The 23,198-nt window shown below is 49.4% G+C and overlaps 6 protein-coding genes across 6 annotated transcripts; 3 read left to right on the forward strand and 3 right to left on the reverse strand.

The window, feature by feature from the left end:
- Nucleotides 1–4,187: 4,187 nt before the first annotated feature.
- A1O9_03049 (uncharacterized protein) lies at nt 4,188–5,497 on the forward strand (the record flags this gene model as incomplete). The annotated part of the gene is made up of 2 exons (XM_013408619.1): nt 4,188–4,238; nt 4,295–5,497. 2 exons carry the CDS (start codon nt 4,188–4,190, stop codon nt 5,495–5,497), a joined length of 1,254 nt encoding a protein of 417 aa, XP_013264073.1.
- Nucleotides 5,498–6,129: 632 nt separating this feature from the next.
- Nucleotides 6,130–7,365, reverse strand: A1O9_03050 (uncharacterized protein; the record flags this gene model as incomplete). Its single annotated transcript, XM_013408620.1, has 1 exon — nt 6,130–7,365. The coding sequence occupies one exon, from the start codon at nt 7,363–7,365 to the stop codon at nt 6,130–6,132; it is 1,236 nt and encodes a 411-aa protein (XP_013264074.1).
- A 2,791-nt stretch (nt 7,366–10,156) lies between these two features.
- On the forward strand, nt 10,157–11,477 carry A1O9_03051 (uncharacterized protein; the record flags this gene model as incomplete). The annotated part of the gene is made up of 2 exons (XM_013408621.1): nt 10,157–11,213; nt 11,299–11,477. The coding sequence occupies 2 exons, from the start codon at nt 10,157–10,159 to the stop codon at nt 11,475–11,477; spliced, it is 1,236 nt and encodes a 411-aa protein (XP_013264075.1).
- Nucleotides 11,478–15,626: 4,149 nt separating this feature from the next.
- A1O9_03052 (uncharacterized protein) lies at nt 15,627–17,414 on the forward strand (the record flags this gene model as incomplete). Its single annotated transcript, XM_013408622.1, has 1 exon — nt 15,627–17,414. The coding sequence occupies one exon, from the start codon at nt 15,627–15,629 to the stop codon at nt 17,412–17,414; it is 1,788 nt and encodes a 595-aa protein (XP_013264076.1).
- Nucleotides 17,415–18,335: 921 nt separating this feature from the next.
- Nucleotides 18,336–19,688, reverse strand: A1O9_03054 (nitric oxide dioxygenase; the record flags this gene model as incomplete). Its single annotated transcript, XM_013408623.1, has 1 exon — nt 18,336–19,688. The coding sequence occupies one exon, from the start codon at nt 19,686–19,688 to the stop codon at nt 18,336–18,338; it is 1,353 nt and encodes a 450-aa protein (XP_013264077.1).
- Nucleotides 19,689–21,056: 1,368 nt separating this feature from the next.
- On the reverse strand, nt 21,057–22,796 carry A1O9_03055 (uncharacterized protein; the record flags this gene model as incomplete). The annotated part of the gene is made up of 3 exons (XM_013408624.1): nt 21,057–22,053; nt 22,108–22,304; nt 22,362–22,796. 3 exons carry the CDS (start codon nt 22,794–22,796, stop codon nt 21,057–21,059), a joined length of 1,629 nt encoding a protein of 542 aa, XP_013264078.1.
- Between the last annotated feature and the right edge of the window lie 402 nt (nt 22,797–23,198).

The raw sequence follows: 23,198 nt of genomic DNA on the forward strand, positions 1-23,198 counted from the left end.
GAGGCCAAAGGTGGGAGAGGGGTGGTAGGGAGGGGACATTGCGAGGATGAGGTTGATGATGGCGGACTGAGGAGGGGGAGGGGTGTGTAGACCGAAAGTGGGCTGAGGGAAGCAGAGGAAGAATTCGAATCGAAACAAATCCACAGAGAAACCCAGATACAGGAAATACAGCGCCAATGTCTGCTGTGCGCCGCGTAGGTTGTGTAATGGCAGGACTCCATACCAGTTCCAGCACTGGAAAGGGTAAAAGATATTACCGGAGAACATCACCCAAACAAGTAAGAAACCACGACAGCGAGGGCCAAACTAGAGGGAGTTGAAGATGCATCGGTACGTACCTTACACAGTAATGTTCTGAACAGCGGCGGTGTGTGTCTGTGTCTGTGTTTGTGCTTGTGTTTGCGAGGGCTTCCAGACAATGGACTGGAATGGAATTGGATTCGATAAATCCAAAAGCTGCCTTCGGACGAACGCCAACTCTTATACCTGAAACATGTCCCTCCAGTCCCTCCAGAGCATTTAACTCCCTCTTTTTTTTTCGCAGCACCACTGGCACCACCATTGGAACCACCACTGGAACCACCAATTCCCTGCCTGGCCTGCTGGTATCCCCCTCTTCTCTGCGGATCAATGAGATGCTTCAAACTCTTCCATCTTCCCTGCGATGGCCCCACTCTTGCTTCATACATTGGCACACTCTGAAAATGCACAATTCCATGGCCTGCCTGGGCCCAGGCATGACTTCTCATGAGCGGCAATTGCCACTTGCTTCGCATGCCCAGGTCGATCTGTTCAAAATGCGGAGAATGCGAAACCATAGACAAATGAATTCTGAATCCAGGCATCCGATGTGGTGCTCGCCTACTCTCCATCCTTGCCCATAAGCCTTCTCCTCTTCTTCCAACGCCTGTAAACCAGTCGCGATGCACAATCACTCTAGACCGAGACTAGTCCTTTCATTCCACTTGCATGAACCGTACCGCCGAAGGTCCATACTAGCACATTCTGCATAACGGCCCTCGTTCGGTATTAGAAACAGGAGGGATGGAAGGCTCCGAAACTGCACCTTCTCGGTGGTATGAGGTTGCGGTATTTCCTCTCTTGAACCATTTTTCCGTATCTACGGCTGCCGTCCCATGCATGTCTGGTCATTTGGAGCAATTGTTCCGCCCCGGAACAACTCCCTTGGCTCTCCTTTAGCCCCAACTTGTTCCCCATTTTGAGGTAAACAAATTGACGTTTTAGGCATGAAAAGGCCGAAACTCGGGGCCTATCGAGACGCTCCAGACAACCTGCCTTAGCCTATCACGCTACCGCCAGGATCACCCGCACAAATGTTTTGCCGCTGCCTGACCTGTTCCCTTGTGAGGTGTTCCCATCAACACCAATTCCCGAGTTACCTCCTGGCTACGTCCATGCTCTCTGATCTCATTTCCAGTATTCATTTCAGAAATTCTGGGATCAACGACCCGATCGAGGCCTTTACTGCGTAGTCTTTGCATGGTGAACGGCAGTGGGGTTTCACAGTGCTCGTTTTAAATTCCGCTGGCCGAAGTAAGGGCGATCTCGATACTTATATCCTTAAACGGCAAGGCTATATCCTCATATGTACAACAACAACAAGGCTGAAGTCCAGCGTCAATCCAGTCGGAAACCTTGCTTTTCATAGTTTGACCTTCGCGCCCGGCTGCATCATGCAAGGCAGGCCCATCTATTTTCGTCTCCTGGTGGGCTAGCTGATCCGGGCTCGTGATTCTGGAAAAGTCTGGTCAGACTTTAATTGGCTGGTGGTGAAGTTGCTGTTCTGAGGCCATAGATGCCTAGATGCCCAGTCAGACTTTGCTCCCACTCCTCCTGGAGCTGGTCACGTTACCGTCCTCCAGAAACAGAAAGTGAGCTCCAAGACTAGCTTCCTCGTACAGTCCTGATTCCACCAATATAGTCTGTGAGAACGAACCGAGCTATTTTCTCCACCTGGTCTTCTCAATCATCAACTCACCGAAGCTTGATCCTATCGTCCAGACTGTGAACAATCATTGCGTCACGATGGCCGCATAATTCGAGGCAACATTGACGACATGCTTGAATCGCTGCTAGCCGCATCATCATCCCCCGCGGCTTGCCACCAATGAGCCCATGTTTGTATATATGTAGTCAGTATCAGATGATTATAGACTCGAACCTTGGTCTGCCGGGCAGGCAGCATTTGTATCTTCCACACTCAATTAGGCCTACTCCTTCCCGTCGTGTGTTTCATAGACAGTGGGTGCTCAACCACGTGAAACAAACCTTTGATCCACATGTATACTGGCCACTGGAAGATATCAACCGGATCATAAGACCTTCTGGGTCACTTTCTCCGCGCCAATAAGGGAGCATTAGGTCTCGGGCTCAAATGGTCCTCGATTACAACAGGAAAAGTACCTTTAGTGGTGGGAGGATGCCGAGACGATAGGGGTGATGGCAACGCTAGTGAAAGCGGGACGAAGCCACTGGAACCAGGGTCCAATTTGGTAAAGATACACGACAAGGTGCGAGATGCTATGTTTTACATCTGAAGGAGGGAAAACGAGGCTTGGGTTGCCTGTTGTAACTGTACTTTACGAACAGCGGTTGCTCGTTTGATTCGCTCGCCAAAAAGCATGTTCTTGATGAATTCGTTGGGGTATTGTTCCTGTCAAGACTGTCTTGGTAGTAATATGGTGAAGATTCCCGTCAAACAGCATCTCCACTGTTGGCCGCGTCCTATATTCCCGCCGACATAATGACTAATAAGAAGGGAACGGAGGCATTTCTGCGCTGTTGCATACTGCCCAGCGAACTTGAGATTGTCGCTCTTTCTGGTAGGTGTGCAAGTAGAACTGCACAGGACGAGACAATACTAAGGACAAATCGATCAGGTCACTGGATGCCAGGCTGTTGCTTTTCGACTCACCGGAAAGCCAATGAGCATAAGGAAGGAGACTGGAAAGGAAGGCGTCCTACTGGAATCAAAGGCAGATCATGTTAAATAGTACTCAAACAGCCCTGATCTCCAGGCTAGGCCATGCGCGCATTGTCCCAAAAACGATTCACCATCTCAGGGCAAGGCAAAATAACGAGGCTGTTCAACTATGGCAGAGTAAGGACAGTTGCAAAATCAGGTTCTAGCTACTGAACATCCTCAAAGCTCGTTCTTCTGCAAGCAGCGCTGGGAAAGTTGCGAAGCGTTGAGCATTTGAAGGACCTTTGGCGCAGCCTCGGGGCTGGTACTGATAGGACACTTGGTATGTGGCATGAGATTGCGCTTTAAGTAGATCGCCACAGGACATGGCTATCCCTTCAGATACAGGTCCGAAAAGCAACTAAAGCCAAAACTGGAAACCAAATTGAAAAGACCCTTTTCTGGGGCGAAGCTAACAAACCCCCACATTCGCGGGCAGTTGTGTTTAGTTCTCAATGATTGATGAAATAGTGAAATACAATGATAATTCTGTCGACAATTCAGGATATTAAATACGAAAGCAGGTCCGAATTCTGCTGAGACAACACCGAAGAACTCCGAGGCCATCTGAAGATGTGGAATGACCTACTTGTATCAGGCTAGACGCTAAGGAAGGAGCTAGAATAATCAAATATAATAGCAGGGCAGCTCAGGATGGGTGAAGCGAAGGTGAGCAGTGCTGCGATGGGTCACGTGCGTCGTAGGTTGGCGCGCACGAATAGTGAGGTGCTCATCTCTTTGGCTGTGGTCCAAGCTCGGCAAAGTTTAGCGGTACCTCATTGGATACACGAACCGATAAGCGAGCGAACATGGCAAGGATGCCATAACACGACGTTTGTTTTTTCCCTAGCGGAAACCTAAGATGCGATGGAAAGCAATTGTCTGGTTCGAAATATGAATCCCGGCAGCGTCTATAGACTTGGCGCCAGTCAATGATATCCAGGGGGGGCTGCACTATGTGCGCTCCGTAGGAATGATATGTACCTTTAGTATGGTAACAAGGCAACAAGAACGATTACAAATTTGCTTCGATGGGCTTTATATAGTTGGCAAGAAGGTTTGTCTCAACCATATATACTCGACAACTTCTTCCGTCAGACACACCTGCAAAGTCATCTCAAATCTCAAACAGCTTCAACCGGCCTCGACCAGATTCCTCCTTGCTCCATCAGCTTTGTAGGCTCGCTAGACCTAGACCTTAACAATGCAGCCCACGATCGTTGAAGATATTGCCATCATCGGAGCTGGACCAGGCGTTTGTTAACTCTTGTGATTTACCACTTGATGCAACTTACTGAAAAACTTATCCAGGGCCTCGCACTAGCACTAGCTCTCCACTCTATGGGGATAAGTGTCACAGTTTTCGAGCAGCGCACTCGCGACACCAGTGTCGGAGGTGCTATAATCCTCGCCCCAAACGCCCTCCGAGTCCTGGATTCTCTCGACGTTTACTCTCGCCTCAGCAGTAAAGGATTTAACTTCGATGACTTCACCTTTGTCAATGAGCAACACGAGCTGTTGAACAAATTTCCATTTGGGAGCCAGTCTCAATACGGCTTCAGCGCTCTGCGAATCCGCCGTCAAGTCGTGGTCAGTGAACTGGTAGCTGTGGCCGAGGAACGAGGAATCACTATTCAATTTGAGAGGAATTTCTCGCATGTCGTCGAGGAGAATGAAACCGGTGTGACCTTTCAGTTCAAGGATGGCCTGGCCATGAACGCTTCGCTGCTTGTCGGCGCGGACGGCATTCATTCAAGAGTACGGATGCATTTGGATCCGCTTGTTAAGCCGATCTACTCGGGTCAACTTGCCCTTGGCTGTGTCGTACCAAAATCAGCCATATCATTCCCGGTGCCGTTTAGCTACCAACTCCCCGCAATTATCTATGGTACAAATGGCGCATTCTTGTTCATTCCCGAGGATGTTGCTGGCGAAGAAATCCTCATCGGCACCCAAAAGTCCTTTCCAGAGAGAGACAGAGAAGGATGGACGAGTTTGAGTTCATCTAAGGAGGAAGTCACGGAACTGTTCAAGAGCAACTTGGGAGCGTGGCCGGAGATGGTTGCGTCAGGTGTAACGGCCGCGACGAAGGGACATCTCACTATCTGGCCTTACTACTCTATCCCTCGTTCTGAAAAGTGGTTGTCAGAGGGGGAAAGAGTTGTGATTCTTGGCGATGCTGCCCATGCAATCCCACCAACCGGTGGACAAGGAGCGTGTATGGCGTTCGAAGACGCGTTTAGCCTCGCGTTGGTTTTGTCGTGCCTCTCCTCGAAGTTGACATTACAGGCTGTTCTCAAAGAATGGCAACAGCATCGTCTCGAGAGAGTGGATAACGTCATGGCATTGACGAGGCAATTAGGTAGTTTGAGACTTTCGGCCGACGAACGGGCGGAGCTTGCGAGGAAAGAGGAGATGTCTGGTGATTATTTGATTGGGGACGCCGGAGCGGATTTGAGCTGGCTTTATTCTCTTGACCTTGGAACTGAGGTTCAGAGTTGGTTTCAAGAATGAGAGAGACTTGTACGGTCGTTTTATCCTCGCGCTGTTCTTCAAGAATAAGGAGCTATGATGAGTGGTCACGTCAATGCTTGGAGATGCCGAAGCTGAAGCACGCGCGGGTCAGAGAGGAATGATTTGGTGAATTTTCCTTATTAAGTCGGATTTGACCGCTTTAGTTGTTGCTTGCCCTCTTAGTCATACAATTGTATCTCTTTTGAAACATTGGTTGTAAGCAGATTTGTGTCTTCCTTAACCAATCTCTAGTCTCCAGGCCCTCAATGTCCAAGAGCCTCTATAATCTCCCAAAATTTCACGGTCCCAAGGGAATTTTCTGTCTACCACTTGAACAAACAATAGCACCATACATGAAGTTAAAGTCATAACTAACCACGTTAGAATTATATTATAAACCATCAAGTAGAATTATTCTCTCGGAAACTGCAGGTTCATATTATGGAGCGGAAACCTGCCACCCGTTTTCCAATATTCAACTGGCCGGCGCAATAGTCACATCCTAAAACCGAATCAGCTAGAGACAACATGTCTTTGTATACCGCGGATTCTGAATTAAACATTTTTCGCAACTGCACTATTACCCATTGATTGAATTGACTAACGGTCTGGCAAATGAATTGGTATATTCTTCAGAAAACTATTCGCTGCTTTTTAAAGATGAGGCCGTTCAGGCCCCTTTGAGTACCTGCTAATACTGCACAGCGATTATGCAAGTCAAGGTGACAAGCCGATAAGAATACTCTCTTATGCTCTGGTATATAGGCATTGCCATCCCGTCCCTCTTCCTCAATCCGTACAATCCAACTTACAACATGGCCGGCCGCAGCGAGATCCCAGATTCCTTCCCGATACGTAGCACTAACCATCAGATCGAGAGCCATTGTCCTCGTCACAGGATCCCGGCATTTGAGTCCCAAGAGAAACAGAGATGGCACAATTCCAAGTTCAAACTGATAGAGCACCGACGATTCAGCGGACACGATCAAGTGCGGGAGCACAAACTGAACAAGCGAAAGCATAGTGCGAAACTCAGGGAGGAAAGCATCATAGTCCGTTTCCTTGGCTACAAAAACGCCTGAGAGCATAATGCAACTCGTAAGACTGTGTATCTGCAGCAAAGCAACTATAATCTTTTCCTTCACTGTTCCACGCTGCTGTAGGCACTCAAACAGCGAGGCGGAAGCTCGGTTCCAGCGACAAATGTCCTCTTGATAGAGATTGTAATCCCCTAGTAAAGTGGGGTCTGGGCTATAGGGAGTACCGAACAGACCCTCGCCTGGTATCGTACTTGCGTCCGCGTCCCACGGCATTTCGGAATCCTCATTCCTAGGGCCGCAGAGCTCTGTGAGTTTCGAGGCCCCAGCTGCTAGGCGGACAAAGTGGCAATTCCGCCTCATGATTAGTAGCCAGAAAACTCTCGCCTCTTGGAGACTGTCGAATTTGAGCGGCATTTCTTGGATATGAGTGTTACCTGCCGTTATAAGGCACTTTCGCACAAGTGTGGATCTTTTATCAACGAAGAATAGGACGTGCAGGTCCAGTGCCGAGAATGCATCCAATATATCCTCATCTATGCCATAGAGCCGCCACTGTTTACTCATAAATGGAGGGACATGCAGGACCTGCGGGACCAAATGAACCTTGATCCATTGATGGAGGAGCATAAGGCCACTCTGTGCATGCATGACTGCTAGTCCTAGCCTTCCTTGCAGTGACTCAAAGCAAAATACTAAGATGCAAGCAATCAAGGCTTTTCTCATATCGTGCTCCCCATTCGCAATCGCTGCCCTCATGCCTTGAAGTGCATTTTGATATTGCTGGAGGGCGTAGGTATACTCTAGCGTCTTGTACCGTGAACAAGGCATCTCGTTGTCTCTTTTTCCATCCGTAGATACACACAGAGCCCCAATGGCAACAGTAATTTGGCGTACAAATGGTTCGGTTTCACTCGCTTGTGGTATTATCCTGTCCCATAGCGAGTTTTTGAACGGCCCTCTGATATGTCTTCCACATTTTTCGAGATACAGCTGGAAATAGCGGCCCTCCAGCGCATCTTTAAATTGTGCACCTGGACGAATTATGTGTAAAGGCGGGAGTAAGAGCAGCTCCGCAGCGTGTTGTGAATTCTTAGGGACAATAGGTCGATGCCCGGTGGGCCAGATGCATTGCGGGTTTGGTCGTTTTACAGGTTCTCCGTATCCATCACAATTGATACCGAATCTTATGCATCGACTGCAATCAGGCCTCGCCTCATCACACTTTACTCTCCGAACTCTGCGTACAAATATACATATTAGCTTCGTAGATCACTATCCTTCGGAGCTCATACGGACTTGCAGGTCAAACACCCAGTCTTCACTCTAGTTAATCTTCTCTTCCCAGCTTTGGTTTTGTAGATTGTGTTACTAGCAGCCCCAGCCTGGTATGCTTGAGTGGGATTCTCGTTCCCAACTTGCGTGTTGTTTGTCGGAAAATGAGTGTGCATTATGAATACAGCGATGTTGAATATCGTCGCAAAGGAGAAATTGCGCTTGAGACTGTGGAGTTCAAGTCATTTTGTACCGAGGACTGGCTGACGGAAGGATTATTGGCTAGTACTATTCCCCCTGAATGTTTCCAAATTGCAAGTATTTACAGGCACCTGTTCGTATCGTTCCAGGGGGTATAAGGAATAGAAATCGCGGTTTTAAGCCTTAACGGACTGCTTGTTCCCACCTCTGCAATTCCACAATACCCCACCGAGCCCACCAAACCAAACCGACCATACAATGGCACGCTCCGAAAATCGCCCCCTTGAACGCTTTGATGAATACGCTTCGGTTAAACTGTCGTTGACCTTTTCTAGTCTATCACGTGAATTGGCGGGTCGACGCGTGAGCGGCGCAGCCAATCATTTCTTCATCTCGTTACGAATGTCCTCGGCAGAAAATAGAATGCATCGCCACTGCTCGCCATGGGTTCATGCCTCCACATGCTGCAGATGAGAACAGTCCTATTTGTTGCACTTCTCAGCATCGCGTCTATTGGCGCATGCTCTTTTGAACGTAGAGACAGATATTGGAGTGGCAGGCAACAGCCCATCGGCATCGACTTTTCATATAATAGCCTTTGAATTCTTGAGTTGCGGCAGGTGTTGTTGGAGTCTAAAACTTTTCAGTGTCGCTGTATATGCAGACGGTGTCAATATCTCCAATGCGTTAGGCTTTGCCGTCCCAAAACCAGGCAACAATTATGGCCACTACGTCTACGCTGCGTTCCTCGAGCAAAGCAAATGGGGAGAAGATTCACAAATCATGAATGACGATGATCAACTTACGTATTTATCGTGGCATGAGGAGATCTTATCAAGACTCTCATCCTGGGTCTCATCATTGCCAGCAAGACTACTGACGAATTCTTGCGAGGAGCTGCTCCCCAGAGTATTGTCACCCAACCGGTATCGTCATGTTTGCGAAGCGGAAGACGTGCTTCGGAAACCGAGGTCAAAACATAGCAGGCTTCGATATCAATCTCGACGAATGACCAAGTGGAGGTCCATGATGCCGAAGTGGTCGCGATCACCCTAGTCTAAGCCCTTTACAAAGAGCGACTTCACTCGGTCAATGGTAGAGCTCTTGGAAGATCTGAAGGAGACTACGCTCAGAGATCACAATATTCAAATCACTTCAGCCACAGTCTCTCAGCCTGCGTGGATATTCAATGAGAAAAGCGACATGATCGACGAAGCATGTCTCTTAGCTGGCATTTAGCTTTTGGAACAACCTCAAGACCGAGATGACATGGCCGCCAAAACAGCGAGCTCCGGTACAGCTGGCAATATTATGGATCACGGCCAGTATCATCTCGATGTTGTTCATGCAGTCTGCCGGAAAGGAGACATTCACAGAAGGGCCGTGTTGCGTTGGATAGACACGGGTCTGACAGGATTTGGTTCTGGCTTGCCGATCGTCTCACCGGCCGATATAATGACAATGCTACAACTGAAATAGGATGGCGTCAGACACTAAACCCAATGTCTGTCTTCCATCAGGTTCTTGATGCAGGATCTAAAATTAAATACTAGTACGACTGGCATTATATTGACGTTTAAGAGCTAGGCTACTTTTGGTAGAATATCCATAAACATGTCAGGCAATAGATCCGTAAGCCCTTGAGGATTGCTCAAAAAGACTAGAATCTCGTACGAAAGTGCGAGGATGTCTCGGACCTATTAGCTATATACTTGTCAGAAAGCCGCCCTAGGCCTTCCTGACATTGAGTCCCGATGTACCTCAAGCTTTTAGTTCTAGAGTTATGTGGCTCTAGTGTTGTTATTCCATTGTTTGTTGAAATTACATGCTGTGTGATCTAAGCCGTGGATTCTACGGCTATTATCGGGGATATTTACTGTTAGTTATCTTGACGAATGCCAAGAACTAGTGCCTACCGAGTGCATGATTATAGTATGTACTTAATCAATAGATACTCACGTGATGATGAGGATGGAAGTTCGGTATCGGTTGTACTTTCTTCCGTCCATCCTCAAACTCCAATGGCTTGCAACAATAACCAGGCGCAGGCAAATTCGTAGTTGAGTGAACACAGCTCCGACAGTTCTTCGCAGCGTGGAACAGAGCAGTACCATATTCAACATTGTAGGTTTGGTCGCAGGTCGGAATGGCAAATCCACGCCTTCCATTCTTGTGGCCCAACTTCTTTCGCGCTGTGCGAGCCTGTGAACCAACAACATACCGATCTATTCGCACCCCTCCTGCAAGCACAAAATCCACCCGCAGAGCAAAATTCCATTCTTCAACCGGCCGGCGCCAGGAACCAATCGTGCAGAGGTACGGTCAAGCAGCCACGCAAAATCTGCCCCCTCCACCCAAACCGGACGAGGCTGCGGCCCCCTCGAAGGAGGAGGAGGAGGAGAAGTCAACCTCTACCTCCAAGGACACTCAACAGTCCTCTCGCTCTTCTCACAAGGACAGTCAAACCGAAGAACATGTGGGACAAGATGACCCTCAAGATTCCAATACTGCTTCCGACTATATCAGTGAAGCTTCCTTGTCAAAGAGCTCTGGACACGACGTGAAGACCTCTGAAAAAGGACCTCTGGAGAACAAAGAACTTGACATCGTTCTTTCCGTTCCCTCTCCATCGGAGTTGAAGGGCAAAGATGCCAGCCGGCATCCACATCTCGAACCTTCTCCTTACGAACATCACTTCGACACCTACAGCCTCGTGCAGCAGCTCGCTGCCAAAGAGCCTCCAGCATATACAGAGGAACAAGCCATCACATTGATGAAAGCAATTCGCCTGATGCTAGCCATGAATCTGGATTTCGCAAAGGAAGGTCTAGTCTCGAAGTCTGATACAGAGAACGAATCATACCTGTTCCGTGCAGCGTGTTCAGAACTCAGCACTACGCTCCAGGCCACAAGGCACACGGAAACCCTAACACAACGCTCCCACCGCGCACAGCTGCAACACGAGTTCGACATCCTAAATCAAAAGGTCACCCAGGATATGTTGACATTGCGTGAGGAGCTCAAGGGGCTGTTCAATGATCGGAAGCTGGGATTGCAGGAAGAGAAACGGAAGATCGACAGCAAAATTTCAGAACTCAATTACGAGATCACAGTTCTTCTGAACAGCGAAGCAAAGAGCGAAGTTGAAGGCCTGAGATGGGTGCTGACAAGACGAGCAGCTTTTGCTATAGGAATGTGTGCCTGTAAGTTGACCTTCATGATCCACCCCCTTTCCATCAGTTACTACCACAAAACCAATGCTAACGGCGAATCTTTCGATTTTACCAGTCATGATCATCTCAACGTTGAATTACTCGTCCATCAAATCTCGTGAGAAGGAAGAAGCAGAGAAAAAACGTGAGGCAGCGGCCAAAGCGCATGAAGAGAAAGTCGAAGCCGCTAAATATACCACGCCGAGCCGTGCTCAGGGAACCCAAACTGTCGAGTTTGAGGGGACCATGGGGTGAACTCATCTACGTTATGACCTCTTATATAGACCCATTTTGAAGGAAAGATACCCTTTAGTAAGAGGCCTTACTCTCGCGATATTTAAATCTCTCTTCTTCTCTACAAAACCCACCTCATAGAAGAGACAAAGAGGTGACCGGCCAAGGCAGAATTTCTGAGCATCAATATGATCATCATGGTGGCCGTCGGCTAGCGCGCCACGGCTGACATGACAGTTGTTGGTCGTCGTGTCACGTCCAAAAGAACGAACAGACTCCTCGAGCCTGTGGCCCAGCAAGCTTGCTTGAAAAGGGCATGCCTCTCCCTGCAATGGCTATCTTTCAAGTGAACATATCTGGGGTCCCAAGCACTGGCCTTGCTGCAAGCATACTTGGGATCATCCATTGTAGGGCTTCGATATGGAATTGTCTACACTACCTAGGTAGACTACCAATGAGCTATGGCTCTCTGCCGATCTCCGCTCTACGGCACTTCCGGCGAGCTATTCCCAAAAATAAGAAAGGCCAGTCCAATGCCTCCCCATGCTCAAACACGCTGCTTTGTGAGTCGCACTCGTAAACTCATAACATTCTCACGGTGTATCGTCTCGTCTCGTACACAAACCACTGATAGGCAATACTTTGCTCTGTCCGAAAATCCTTCCATCATAGTCCATCAAGTCGCTTTTGGTACAGAGTCCTCCTAGCCTGTGGCTTCCATCTCCCCTTCCCTTGCCCTTTCCCTTTCTTGCAAGTTTCAACCTCCTCGACACTTCCTTCAAATCGCGCCACGCCGTTTGTCTGGCGGCGCAAATTGGTGCTATCCTCTAGGCTTGGCGTTCCCTCATTGCTTTTCGAAGTGCCGTTTCTATTCTGACTTCTCTATGTGGCTTCTCGCTTCCGGAGTTTTAATCCTTGATGCTTGGTGGTTGTGGTGGTATCGCCGAGAGAATGAATTTCCTTGGTGGGTCCCTCGCCTCGTGCTTGGTGAGGGTTTATAATAGGTGAGAAGCTCGAACGGTCAATAGTGCTCGAGCAAGCAAAATGGTGGACTGTACTCTTGCTGAGCGTGGAACTGATTCGGCTTCTTTACTAGGAGCGGCGCTGGTATGGATTTGGGAGCGGATTGTATGGAGGGCGATAACAAGCTCTGTAACTATACAGCTCGGCCTGCAAATCGTCTCGCTCGACCCTGAGATTGTCTCGCTGAGCCTTGAAAGTGTCACGCTCTCTGATCACTTGTTTGACGTGTCGCTCAATCTCTGGGAGCACTCTAAGTCGGAGAATCTGCTCTCTGACCTGGTCCCTCAATGCTTTATTTTCCCTCTCGATGGCGTGCATAGTGGTCAGGAGTGTCAAGACTTTCTCATCCTTGTCGTCAGTGGCATAGGACTTCACGAGCATGTCCTTCATCCACAGCATCTTCTCATACATGGCCACTGCTCTGGCCTCATAGGCTTCGACCGCATTGTTAAAGTCCTCGACATTGACTTTTCGAGTGCGCTCGTAGACGGCGATTGCTTCGGCGTTCTGTTCCTTAACGTCGCGGGATAAATGTGCGAGTTGGCTGCGGAGTATATCTATATCCTCCCACAGCTCTGCCTTTTCACGTTCTACCTGCTCGATATTCTCAGCCAGGGCATTTTCAGTCGTCTCGTGGTCCTCTGCGCTGTCGTTCAAGTGACGAACCAATGAGTTGAGACGGTCAATCTCTTCTTGGTGATAAGCAAGTTCCGCCTCATAACTGAATTGAGGTGGGCTAATAGAGCGGCTGGTGGCTGGTGAGTCCTGTTTGCTAGAACCTCTACTCTCTAGTAGTGACTGTCTGTCTGATGAACAGCGTGGGGAATCAACACTCTCAGCAGGCAAGTCCTCGGTGGGTGCTGTTTGCAGGGCAGTTTGTTGCTCGAAGTCTTCGGTCTGGGTTGCCGAGTCGACAAGAACAGGAGAAGACTTTTGCTCAGTAGTTTGCCCATCTAGCTTGCTGAGAGAGACAACTGGGACCATGTCGATCTGAGCACCAGCGATGGCGGTTGGAATTTCAGCGTCATATGTAATGGAACGTCGAGGTGAATAGATGAAGGACGTTGCTGGGGTGGAAACTATGAGACTATCACATGCAGGCGGGATGATCACTAGGGTGTCTGTCTGCGAGGTGTGAGGTACAAACAAGCTAGGTCGAATAACACTGCCGTCCGCAAGAAGGGCGAAGACCAGGTCAGCGTTGATAGCACGTGCCCGGGGAGTAACGCTAAAAGTTGGGAGATGATCAATGGTGTAGGCTTGTCTGGTCGTCCTCCGTACAGGCACCAAGGCTGTGCTGGTTTGGACTGGGGAGATATCGGCCAGAGCAAGTGGCAGGGGGGGGATTTGAAGGTGGATAGTGACATCATTGACAGCCTGAAACACTTCTGAGGTAAACCTATCCGCAATACCTGAGATTGTCTCAAGGGGGGGAAGGCGGAGAAGACGCGGAAGACGAGCCGCGTTGACCACGTCTGGGATTCTTGTTGGCCCTTGGACGACTGTGCCTTCGATGGTAACTTCATTTTGATTCTCAATGACATAGCTACCAGGCCTATCAACGTCAGAGGTTGTGGCGGTTGTATTTTTTTGACTTCGAGAATTGCGGGTTGTAGAAGGGTTAATTTCTGTAATGGCGTCTCGGATTTCGACCAGCTTGGGCTGAGAAGATCCCGCATCTTCTTGAGTTGGAGAAAGCCCGAATCTAATTCTTGTGGAATAACTGCTAACTTTCTGTTGTAAAGCAATTGGGCACCGGCGAATCTCGCTTTCGGCCTTGCCATGTGCTGCCCCCGGGGTAGAAGAAGTTGTAGTTCTGGGAGTGGGAAGAGATCGAAGTCGTGGTTGGTGCTGCTCGTCGTCTTGGGGAACATTCTTGCAGTGAAGTAGCGCGATGGTGCCAGTGATAACACCAGCTCCTAACCGCGTGAATATCGCTTTTCGCGCCATCGCGTTCTAAGAGATGTGGTTGCTTGTTCTAGTGGATTGGTTGGCCGCGTCGTATGGTTGAAGGAGATCAACGTGGTGTGCAGTGGTAGGAGAAGGCTGTGGCAAGGAAGGTTGGAAGCTTGATGATATTGATCCACTGGTGGAAGGTTCTCTTTGAGCAAAAGGTCTGGAGTGTGCAAGATAGTGTTAAGGACGGGAGTAGTAGGTAGGTGGAAGGGACGGGAGAAGGGAAACAGATGGTGGAGGTTGTAGAGCTCGCGAGATATATAGTTTGGAACAACCAGAGGCAGTCATCGTTAGTGAAGTTCTGGTGCCCGTGGCAGCTGGCATTCGTGCTCACTTGTACCAAAGTGGCTCAGATCACATCACATTGTGAAGGCAGTCCACTGCTCGGGTGCGTGTCTGTAACATCAGTGAATAAGGCATTCTTGCACACAACTGCGGTCAAAGCACTCGAAGCCAGGCTGGAGTGCACCGCGCAGCGGCCGGATGCCATTTTTCTCGGCCATCCTTGTTACTTCGAAGCATGTTCCTGCTATCAACGGCCGCAACGACTTGGATAAGGACTGACAATCCAGCCTGCACTTGACGGCCGCCTCTTGATGTTTTGATATGAATCATATATAGGAAGCCAATTCTTCTGATTAAGAAGCTCGGGCGTAGAGGAGGATAAGAGCGAGGAAATGTGTGGATGACCTCCCATAGGCAAAATGCAAACCTTTGTTGCTGGCTTTCATTTGTGTGTGCCAACAAAGACCATTGGCCTGCTTGTTCGCCATTCATGAGAGCTTACCTATCACAAATGGTATACCCTCAGGATTATAGGCCCTCAGTGCTCATTGAGGTACTCATTTGTGAAGAGTATACCATGGATAGCCGACAACTCAGGACCAGCAATGGGGATGAGTGAGGTTGAAATTGGCATTTGCAGTTGATTGGTTGGTGTTGGTCCTTCGGCCTTGCCCCTTTTCCCAGCATCGACCTGAATTCAGCCACAGCCTGATTCCGCAAACACGAGCAGCCTCAGACTCAAGACAATCCAAGATCATGCTTTGCACCTCGAGATCTTTTCAACCCCCTTCCTCATCCCCTATGGAAACGCGTCCTCCGCGACACTGTAGGAAACAGGTGGGTTGGCGGCCACCTTAAATTGCAGCCAGCCTACTTCCTTGACACTCTCAGCGGCCGACCTCCAACATGGCCTCCGCATCGGACATCATCACCTATGTCGGCGTGCCGCTCGCAGTTTTAGGTGTTCTGCCCATTTTATATACATTTGTGCTTGCCGTGCTCACACAGAGACGGATACGAGCCTCCCTCCTTCATCATGGTCACCAACCTGTCAGCACTACCCGTCCGCAAGACGGTTTCATGATTCGAAGTTCTCCCATGACGAGCTTGATTGAAGTCGAACTCCCCAGATATACGATAGCACCACTGGAACGAAATAACAATGACTATTGGAAGAATACCGGACATGGACAAGAGACGGAAAGTGAACATCAGAGACTGCTCGATCGTGCAGAAAGTACATTGAGCATGATTGAAGAGGGCAGGGTGCGTGGGTTTCTTCGAGGTGGAAGTTGGCGGGCTTTTCATTGGAAGAAATTGATCGTGGGGAGGAAACTGTACAGAATCCAGTATGAAGATGAATTAAGGGAACCGCCTGCTGAGATTGATTTCCCTGAGCTCGTTCATTTTCTGCTCGACTGGGGTGCAGTGCCCGATCCCATGGGATGGGAAAAGCTGAAGTCCGGAGGTCTGTGGACGCCCGCGGGAACAGTATTGCTCAGAAAGGCAGAAGACGAAAATGAATCAAGAAAACACATTGACTGGGTGTTGAGAACCAGCATGCCCGATGAAAGTGATGGGATCTTGAGTGTGACCATTCGATGGACCAGAGAAATGACTGACATAGTCGAAACCAGGGGAGTTAGCAGCCTACCTCCTGGCTGGGGTAGACTCGTACAACCTCCAATGATGGAACTGAGCGAAAAAGTGAGGCCAGAAGCGAAAGACCTCCCAACGAGGATCGAAGAGATGAAAAGTTCTAATAAGTACAGTCGGGGCAGTACGAGCTTCCGGTTTCTCGCTGAAGATAATCGTGTTCAGAGACTGTTGTGGGAGCAGAAGAATATTGAGACCGGTTTCACGAGCGAGCCCTTCCGTACGTACGAACAGTCTCCTGCGGCTTCATGGTTTACATGTGCGGCATCTGCAATCCTGTCGCGAACCCAGAACGGTGGCGGACTATGGGCGTTTGAAGTACCTGCAGATGTCAGTGCTTTTGTTCGCAAAGACTCGGTTCCTTGCGGTGTGATGGTGATTCTTGGGCTTCTTTCAGAGATCGATGCGCCGGAATGGTCATCCGACAAGGAGACAAGCCCCGGAAACAGCGGCGCGAACCTGGCCCAGCGCCATGGACAACGATTCCAGGCACGCCTGGCCGCCGAGAGGCTTGAAGCAACTATGGCCCCTGAACAAGCCAGGGTGCACAAGATGAATCGTGAAGCCGCCGAACGCCAACAACAGCACAATGACATGCTTTCAGCCATGTCGGAGCGGCAAGCGCGTGAGGAGCGAAGACTGAGGGAAGCAATAGCAAGTCCACGAATGAGCACAAAGGCGGTCGGAGAAGCTTGCCTTGGCTGGCTCATAGAACAGGGCGAAATTGGCCGCGAATGGACCCTTGTTCAAGCGGCCGAGGCAATCTTGTATCTCATCGTGGTCGATCAAAGCAAGAGCGAGGAAGGGGAAGCACGGAAAGTTGTGAAAGTCCTTGAGGAGTGGCTTGCTTGGTCCATGGCTGGCGGCATGAAGCAACAGCAAGTCAAGATGCTGCAAGTGAACAAGTCAGCATTCTGCAGTGCGGCTGTTTTGGCTGCCGTCATCTTCGAAAGTGTGTCTTCCAACGCAACGATTAGTAAAGCTGGGGCAGACATGTTGGAATGTATCCGGTTATGGAGGAAAGTAAGACTAGGATAGCGTTTGCCCTTGTGTGCATGACAACCTGATAACCATGCCGTTTGCGAACGGCCCGTTGTTGTACCCTGCGATCGGTTTCTTCAGTGCTCGTACCTGAATATGGCACACAAGTCTAGCTTGATGCCTAGGTTGCACGTTCTGTCCCGTGTTCCCCCATAAGACCTTGATCATGAAAAAGTTCGTGATTCAAAATGAAGACCATCCACACTGATAAAGCGGCCAAACTTATAAGCCACAGGCTAGCTATCATCCTAGGTAGATTAAACTTCATGGAGTCAAATTCAAAAAGACAAAAAAATTGCATTAGCCGCGAATCGAACGCGGGGCCCATCGAAGTTGGATGGCAACGATGGATTTTACCACTAAACCACTAATGCTTGTCAGGGCTTTGAACTGTGGCACTGTTGATGACTCCAACTTTGCCAAATAGATTAATTAGGCTCAAAATTTACAGGCGTCGGGAATCTTTCCGCTGGTACCCGATTTGGCGACCTTTGCTTCTCTGAAGTGATCAATGGGGACTATGTAGCCTCTGCGTTCCAAGATCTGGTCTAATCTATGTGCTTGTCAGAGACAGTAAATCTACGATGTCCTAAATCAGACTACAGGAACGGTACGCTTCTCGTGCTGGAGCCGGATGGCCTCCTGGGACTCTGACAGTTGCGTAGATGTTCTAATGTCCTTGAAGAAACCATTCAGGAATTTCAAATACGACCACTCGAGAGAAACACGACAATCTTCGAGATGAATCAAAGGAATTCTCTTATTTATGATATCATTATATACTACGAGCAAATCCAGGTGTCCGCAAATTTATAGATTTTTTCCCGTCCGAAGCCGCAACATGCCGTTAATTTATCCTCGAGAACCCGCACGGTCGTCATTCTAGAGAGTGCCGCTTCGAGGCTAAAAAATCTAAATCTAAATGATTCCAGATCCAAACACCTCTGAATGAATCTTCTCCTTGGGGACACCGAGAGCCTCGAGATTCTTCTGTTGCTCCTGCATGAAAGGGATCGGCCCACATAGGTAGTACTCTGCGTTTGGAAGCAGGACTTGATCCTTGATGCTATGGAGATCGATGCGGCCTTCGTGGTCGTAATCAAGACCTTTCTCGTCAGTGCCCCCGACTTCTTCGTAGAAGATGGCTTTTGACACTTGAGGGTTTTCCTGCATGATGAGCGAAAGATACTTTTTCATGGCGTGAACTTTGCCGTTGCGGACGGCGTGGACGAACACGACTTGTCGCGATTTGGCGCTTTCAACTAGAGTTCCCAGCATCGAAATCATAGGGGTGAGGCCGACACCGCCACTGATGAGTACGGCTGGAGCGTTGGTCTCGACGTCGAGTGTGAAGTCTCCGTATGGGTTGCTCACGTCGATCTCGGCGCCTTCGGGGGTATCTTGGTGAAGGACATTGGAAATGCGCCCCGCTGGTTTGTCGGCTCCCTGTGCGGCCTCCTTCTTGACTGAGATGCGAAAGTGTTTTTCATCAGGAGCATCGGACAAACTGTACTGGCGGGGCTGATATACTCCCAATTCGGGTACCCATACCCTGACTGAGATGTACTGGCCAGAGATGAATGGCGGTAGCTTCCCCTGATCTAGAGGTTCAAGATAGAAGGAGACAATCTCATCGCTTTCCGGGACTTTCTTCGCCACGCGGAATTTGCGCCAGCCATTCCAACCTCCGGGAGTCTGCTTGGCTTTCTGGTACAGATCGCGCTCGAAATTGATGAAGATGTCAGCGAGTTGTTGGTATGCGGCGCCCCAGGCATCGACAATTGGTTCTGTGATCGCATCGCCCAGGACCTCTTTGAGGGATGCCAGGAGATTCTCACCGACAATGGGATATTGGTCCGGCGTGATTCCTAAGCTGGCGTGTTTATGTCCTATGCGAGAGACAGCTGTGGTCAAGGCACCAAGATTGTCGATGTTCTCAGCGTACGCCCAGACGGCGTGTGCAAGAGCTGCAGGTTGCGTCCCCGTCCCCTGATGTGCAGCGTTGAATATATTTCGGAGCTCAGGATGATGGGAGAGCATTCGCTTGTAGAAATGGGTGGTAATGGCAGTACCATGCTGTGCAAGAACGGGCGCTGTCGACTTTACGATCGCCTCTTGCTCGGGAGTTAAGCCCATTTTAGACGGCGATGAGTGGAAAGAGGCCTTGGAGTTGAATGCTAACGCTGCAGCAACTGCACTACCTTGGGCAGTGGTTCTCGCACTATTTGTGGCGGTTGCGAGGGCTCGAGTTATGGTGAAGCGCGCAAGCATGTCTCAATAACTGTGAAGTTGTGCTGGACATCGTGTCTGGAGCCTGGTCAATAGCGAGAGATTATATATAATCAACGAGGCTCGAGGCTCTAGGGGATAGGGATATGGAACAAATAGGGAAGTGGATGGTATGTGCCATGTACGTAAGAATTTGGGCGACGTCAGGCCACCTTAACATTTAACACCGCATAGGAAGTATCGCCACTAAATCAATTTTGTATTACCACGGCAGTGGTGGTACACAAACCCTTCAAGTTTGTCTTGCAAAAGCTTGGACAAAGACTGGCCAGCTCCGCGGAAGAGGAAATCAATTGTTAGTCACTGTATTGATCCATTTCCAGTCATAGATCTGGATATTACCCTATGCAGTCGCGCTACGAAGCAACGACAGTTGGTGGACACATGATACCGGTACGTGTTTGAAAATAACTTCTCCATTCACCGAGTGGTGGACGGATTCATACACATCTATGTAAGGCCAGTCAATATAGATGCATTGATAACAGACGAAAGATAGAGAAAATGGAGATGAAAAGTCGGCCGCGGAAGTACGTTGGGTTTTAAAAGCTGTGGAGATGTCGAAATGATGAAAATAGGCGTGTTCCGGGGGCGTCGGGCTCGGGTCAGACCACTCTCGCCGTTCCATCCATCCTTGTTCCAAACCACCACGGCCGGAAAGAATTGGAACATCATCAGATACTCCGCAAATAGGTAGACATTGAGGCTTGAAGCATCGGAGCCCTTCGTTCCGCTGGCAAGACTAGAGTGGGAAACAGCCTCAAGTGCTTCCAGGTGAATACAAAGCGCTTTGTCGACTCGCTACGGACATATTTGTGGACCCCCAGACTCGAGGCGAGGCACCGTCGTCATAACTTTGCGTCCCACCAATGAGTGAGGAACTGATTACCATCTACCAAGAACAAATTACGAGTGCCTGGCGATGGTGGACACGAGGAAAGGGATGATCCACGGTTCGGCGCGTGGCTAATGGCGATGGGAAACTCATAACATGGTAGTTTCATTTTTTATTTTTGAAAGGTCTATGTTGCATGGCTCACGAAGACACAGAGCGCTGTCCTCAGTTGGTCAAGGCCGTTCAAGGCTTTCCTGGTTCAGATGCACGACGTTAAATAACGATTCGGTACTTAAACCCGATGCTGCTGGAACGTACGCTTCTGAGGAGCAACTTGAGTTTGTGGACACCCCAGTGTGTCGGTTGCGAGGAAAGATAGACTCCAACACAACAAAAGAATATTCACTTTGTCATCAAAAACTCTCGATTATGTCTTATTCTATAGCTCAATTCACTCTCTTAAGTGTCGACAAGATGTTCCATGCGTGCATGCACTCAAATATCTCAACTCTCTTCTATCCTACTGTATTAGATTTGACACTTGCGGCCCGCTGAATATGGGAGTCGACCTTCTTCATGGTATCAGCCAAAGTGGCATGTCCTCCATCCCTGACCATCGGAGGGCCTTCGTAGTGGCGCCTTGCACCCAAGAACCACCAAGCAGATACCAAAATCGTAAAACCGCCCCATATGAGAGAAGCATAGTTCATGGATTTTGCGTCCGTTGGTAAGGCGTATGGGAAACAGTAGATCACGAACCACACAATCATGTATGAGCAGGCGATGGCATTCAAGACATATCCTTTCCAACCTTTCAATTCGAAAGGGCCATATACTTCGATGTTCTTTCGGCCGGTCAGGAGGTTGGGAAGGATCGCTGCGATGTAGGACGAAGAAGACATCAACACGAATGAGCCGACGAAAGCGTTGAATGCAGTAGTGCTGCCAACGTAGATAGCTCCAAGAACAGTTACGATAATGGCCACAATGACAGTGGCATTGAAGGGCATTCCGAATCGTTCTGAAACTTTGCTGACAATCCTGGGGAATGGGACTGCTCCATCACGAGATAAAGCCCACAGTGTTCGCCCGCTGGTGATATATAACCCAACCACGCAAATGCCGATGCAGATCATAACAAGAGCCAACAGTCCGATCGCACCATCAGCGGAGCCAGTCGCTTGTCGATAGATCTCGGCAATCGGATATGGCGATTCGAACAGTGCGTCGTAGTCGTTAATGGCGTACATGATTGCAATCAAATAAGCAAGGCCGGTGACAAATCCAATGCTGACTTGGCAAAAGATAGCGATCGGAACGTTGCGTTGTGGATAAGGAATCTCTTCAGCGAGATGGGTCGTTGTGTCCGGTGTTCCGACGCTGTAAGCACCATTGAGCATGCCCGCAACAAACACGAATCCACTTGGATATCCAATTTCGGCGGTCCAATCCTTCCAGACAAAGGCAGATGTTGCGTGACCAGGACGACCACCTCGCCCGGGCATAACGGCGCTAAAGAAGATGTCAGATCAAATGTGACGGTTTCACAGTGTAGAAGATACTTACCAGACGATCACTGTGATGATGAAGCCGGCAAGGATGAAAAAGATTCCGATTTGATTCAGATAGGGCATGGCATTGTTGAAGAAACAGACCAAGGCACATGCAATCCAGGTTGTGATGACATAGGTCACGAAAACGTGCCAGGCCTCCGCAGTAAAATCAGGGTGCTTCAAAGCATACATCTGGACGATAGTGTTGGACTGCAAGGCATATCATGAGCTTCAAACTTCCAACAGTTCTGGAGTGGTTGCACATACAAAAATTGCTGTCATTGAGGCAGCACCAAGGATCCAGGCGAGGGTATTCCACCAGCCTGCATAGAAGCCAACAATCCGACCCCATTTCTTTCCGGGGGTAACACTCGCCCAGTGGTACACACCAGCAGAAGAAGGAATCGCCGAGGCCAGCTCAGCAATCGAAGCAGCGACAGTCCAGTAGAATACAGAGACCACGATGAATTCATAGAGAACGCCGGGTGGACCACCATTGAAGATGGCAACGAGAATTGACCCGCCGATTGCTGGCCATACATTGCCGACAACCAATCCAACGCCGGCTAGGGATAGAAGAGAAAAGTTTCTCTGGAGCTCTTGTACGTGTCCGGAGGCGTTGACAAGGCCGCCATCGTTGGGTGTGGCTTGGGAAGAAGTCGCCGACTCTTGATCCTGGACGGGTTGTTTGGCCTCCGACATGTTGTGAGGGGCGTGAAGATGATAACACAGATAAAAGGCGCAACAATGAAGAATACAAGGGAATATCTACAATATTAAAAGGAAAAAGTGATCGGCGGGTTGACAGGCTCTGCATGCGTGGAACTGATCGCAGGATGCCCACGCCAGGCGACAACATTCCAACTAAACCTTGATGGTCCTAACATCTAGCCCATGGCATGAACGTGGCAGTGGAATCTGGAATCTGTCAGCGAAGCACAATGGAAGGCCTCTCGAAGCGAATCAAGGTCGGAGATCATCGCTAGCCAAGTGGAGGCGCTGCAGTTGCAAGTGGCTGTCCATGGCCATGGCCTGCTGGTGGCTGCGATTTCATGATTCGACAAAGGGGCCAAAGGCACTCGCACTCCATACTGAGTCCCTACT

This window comes from Exophiala aquamarina, assembly GCF_000709125.1.
Source record: "Exophiala aquamarina CBS 119918 chromosome Unknown aczIA-supercont1.2, whole genome shotgun sequence".
Taxonomy (NCBI): Eukaryota; Fungi; Ascomycota; class Eurotiomycetes; order Chaetothyriales; family Herpotrichiellaceae; genus Exophiala; species Exophiala aquamarina.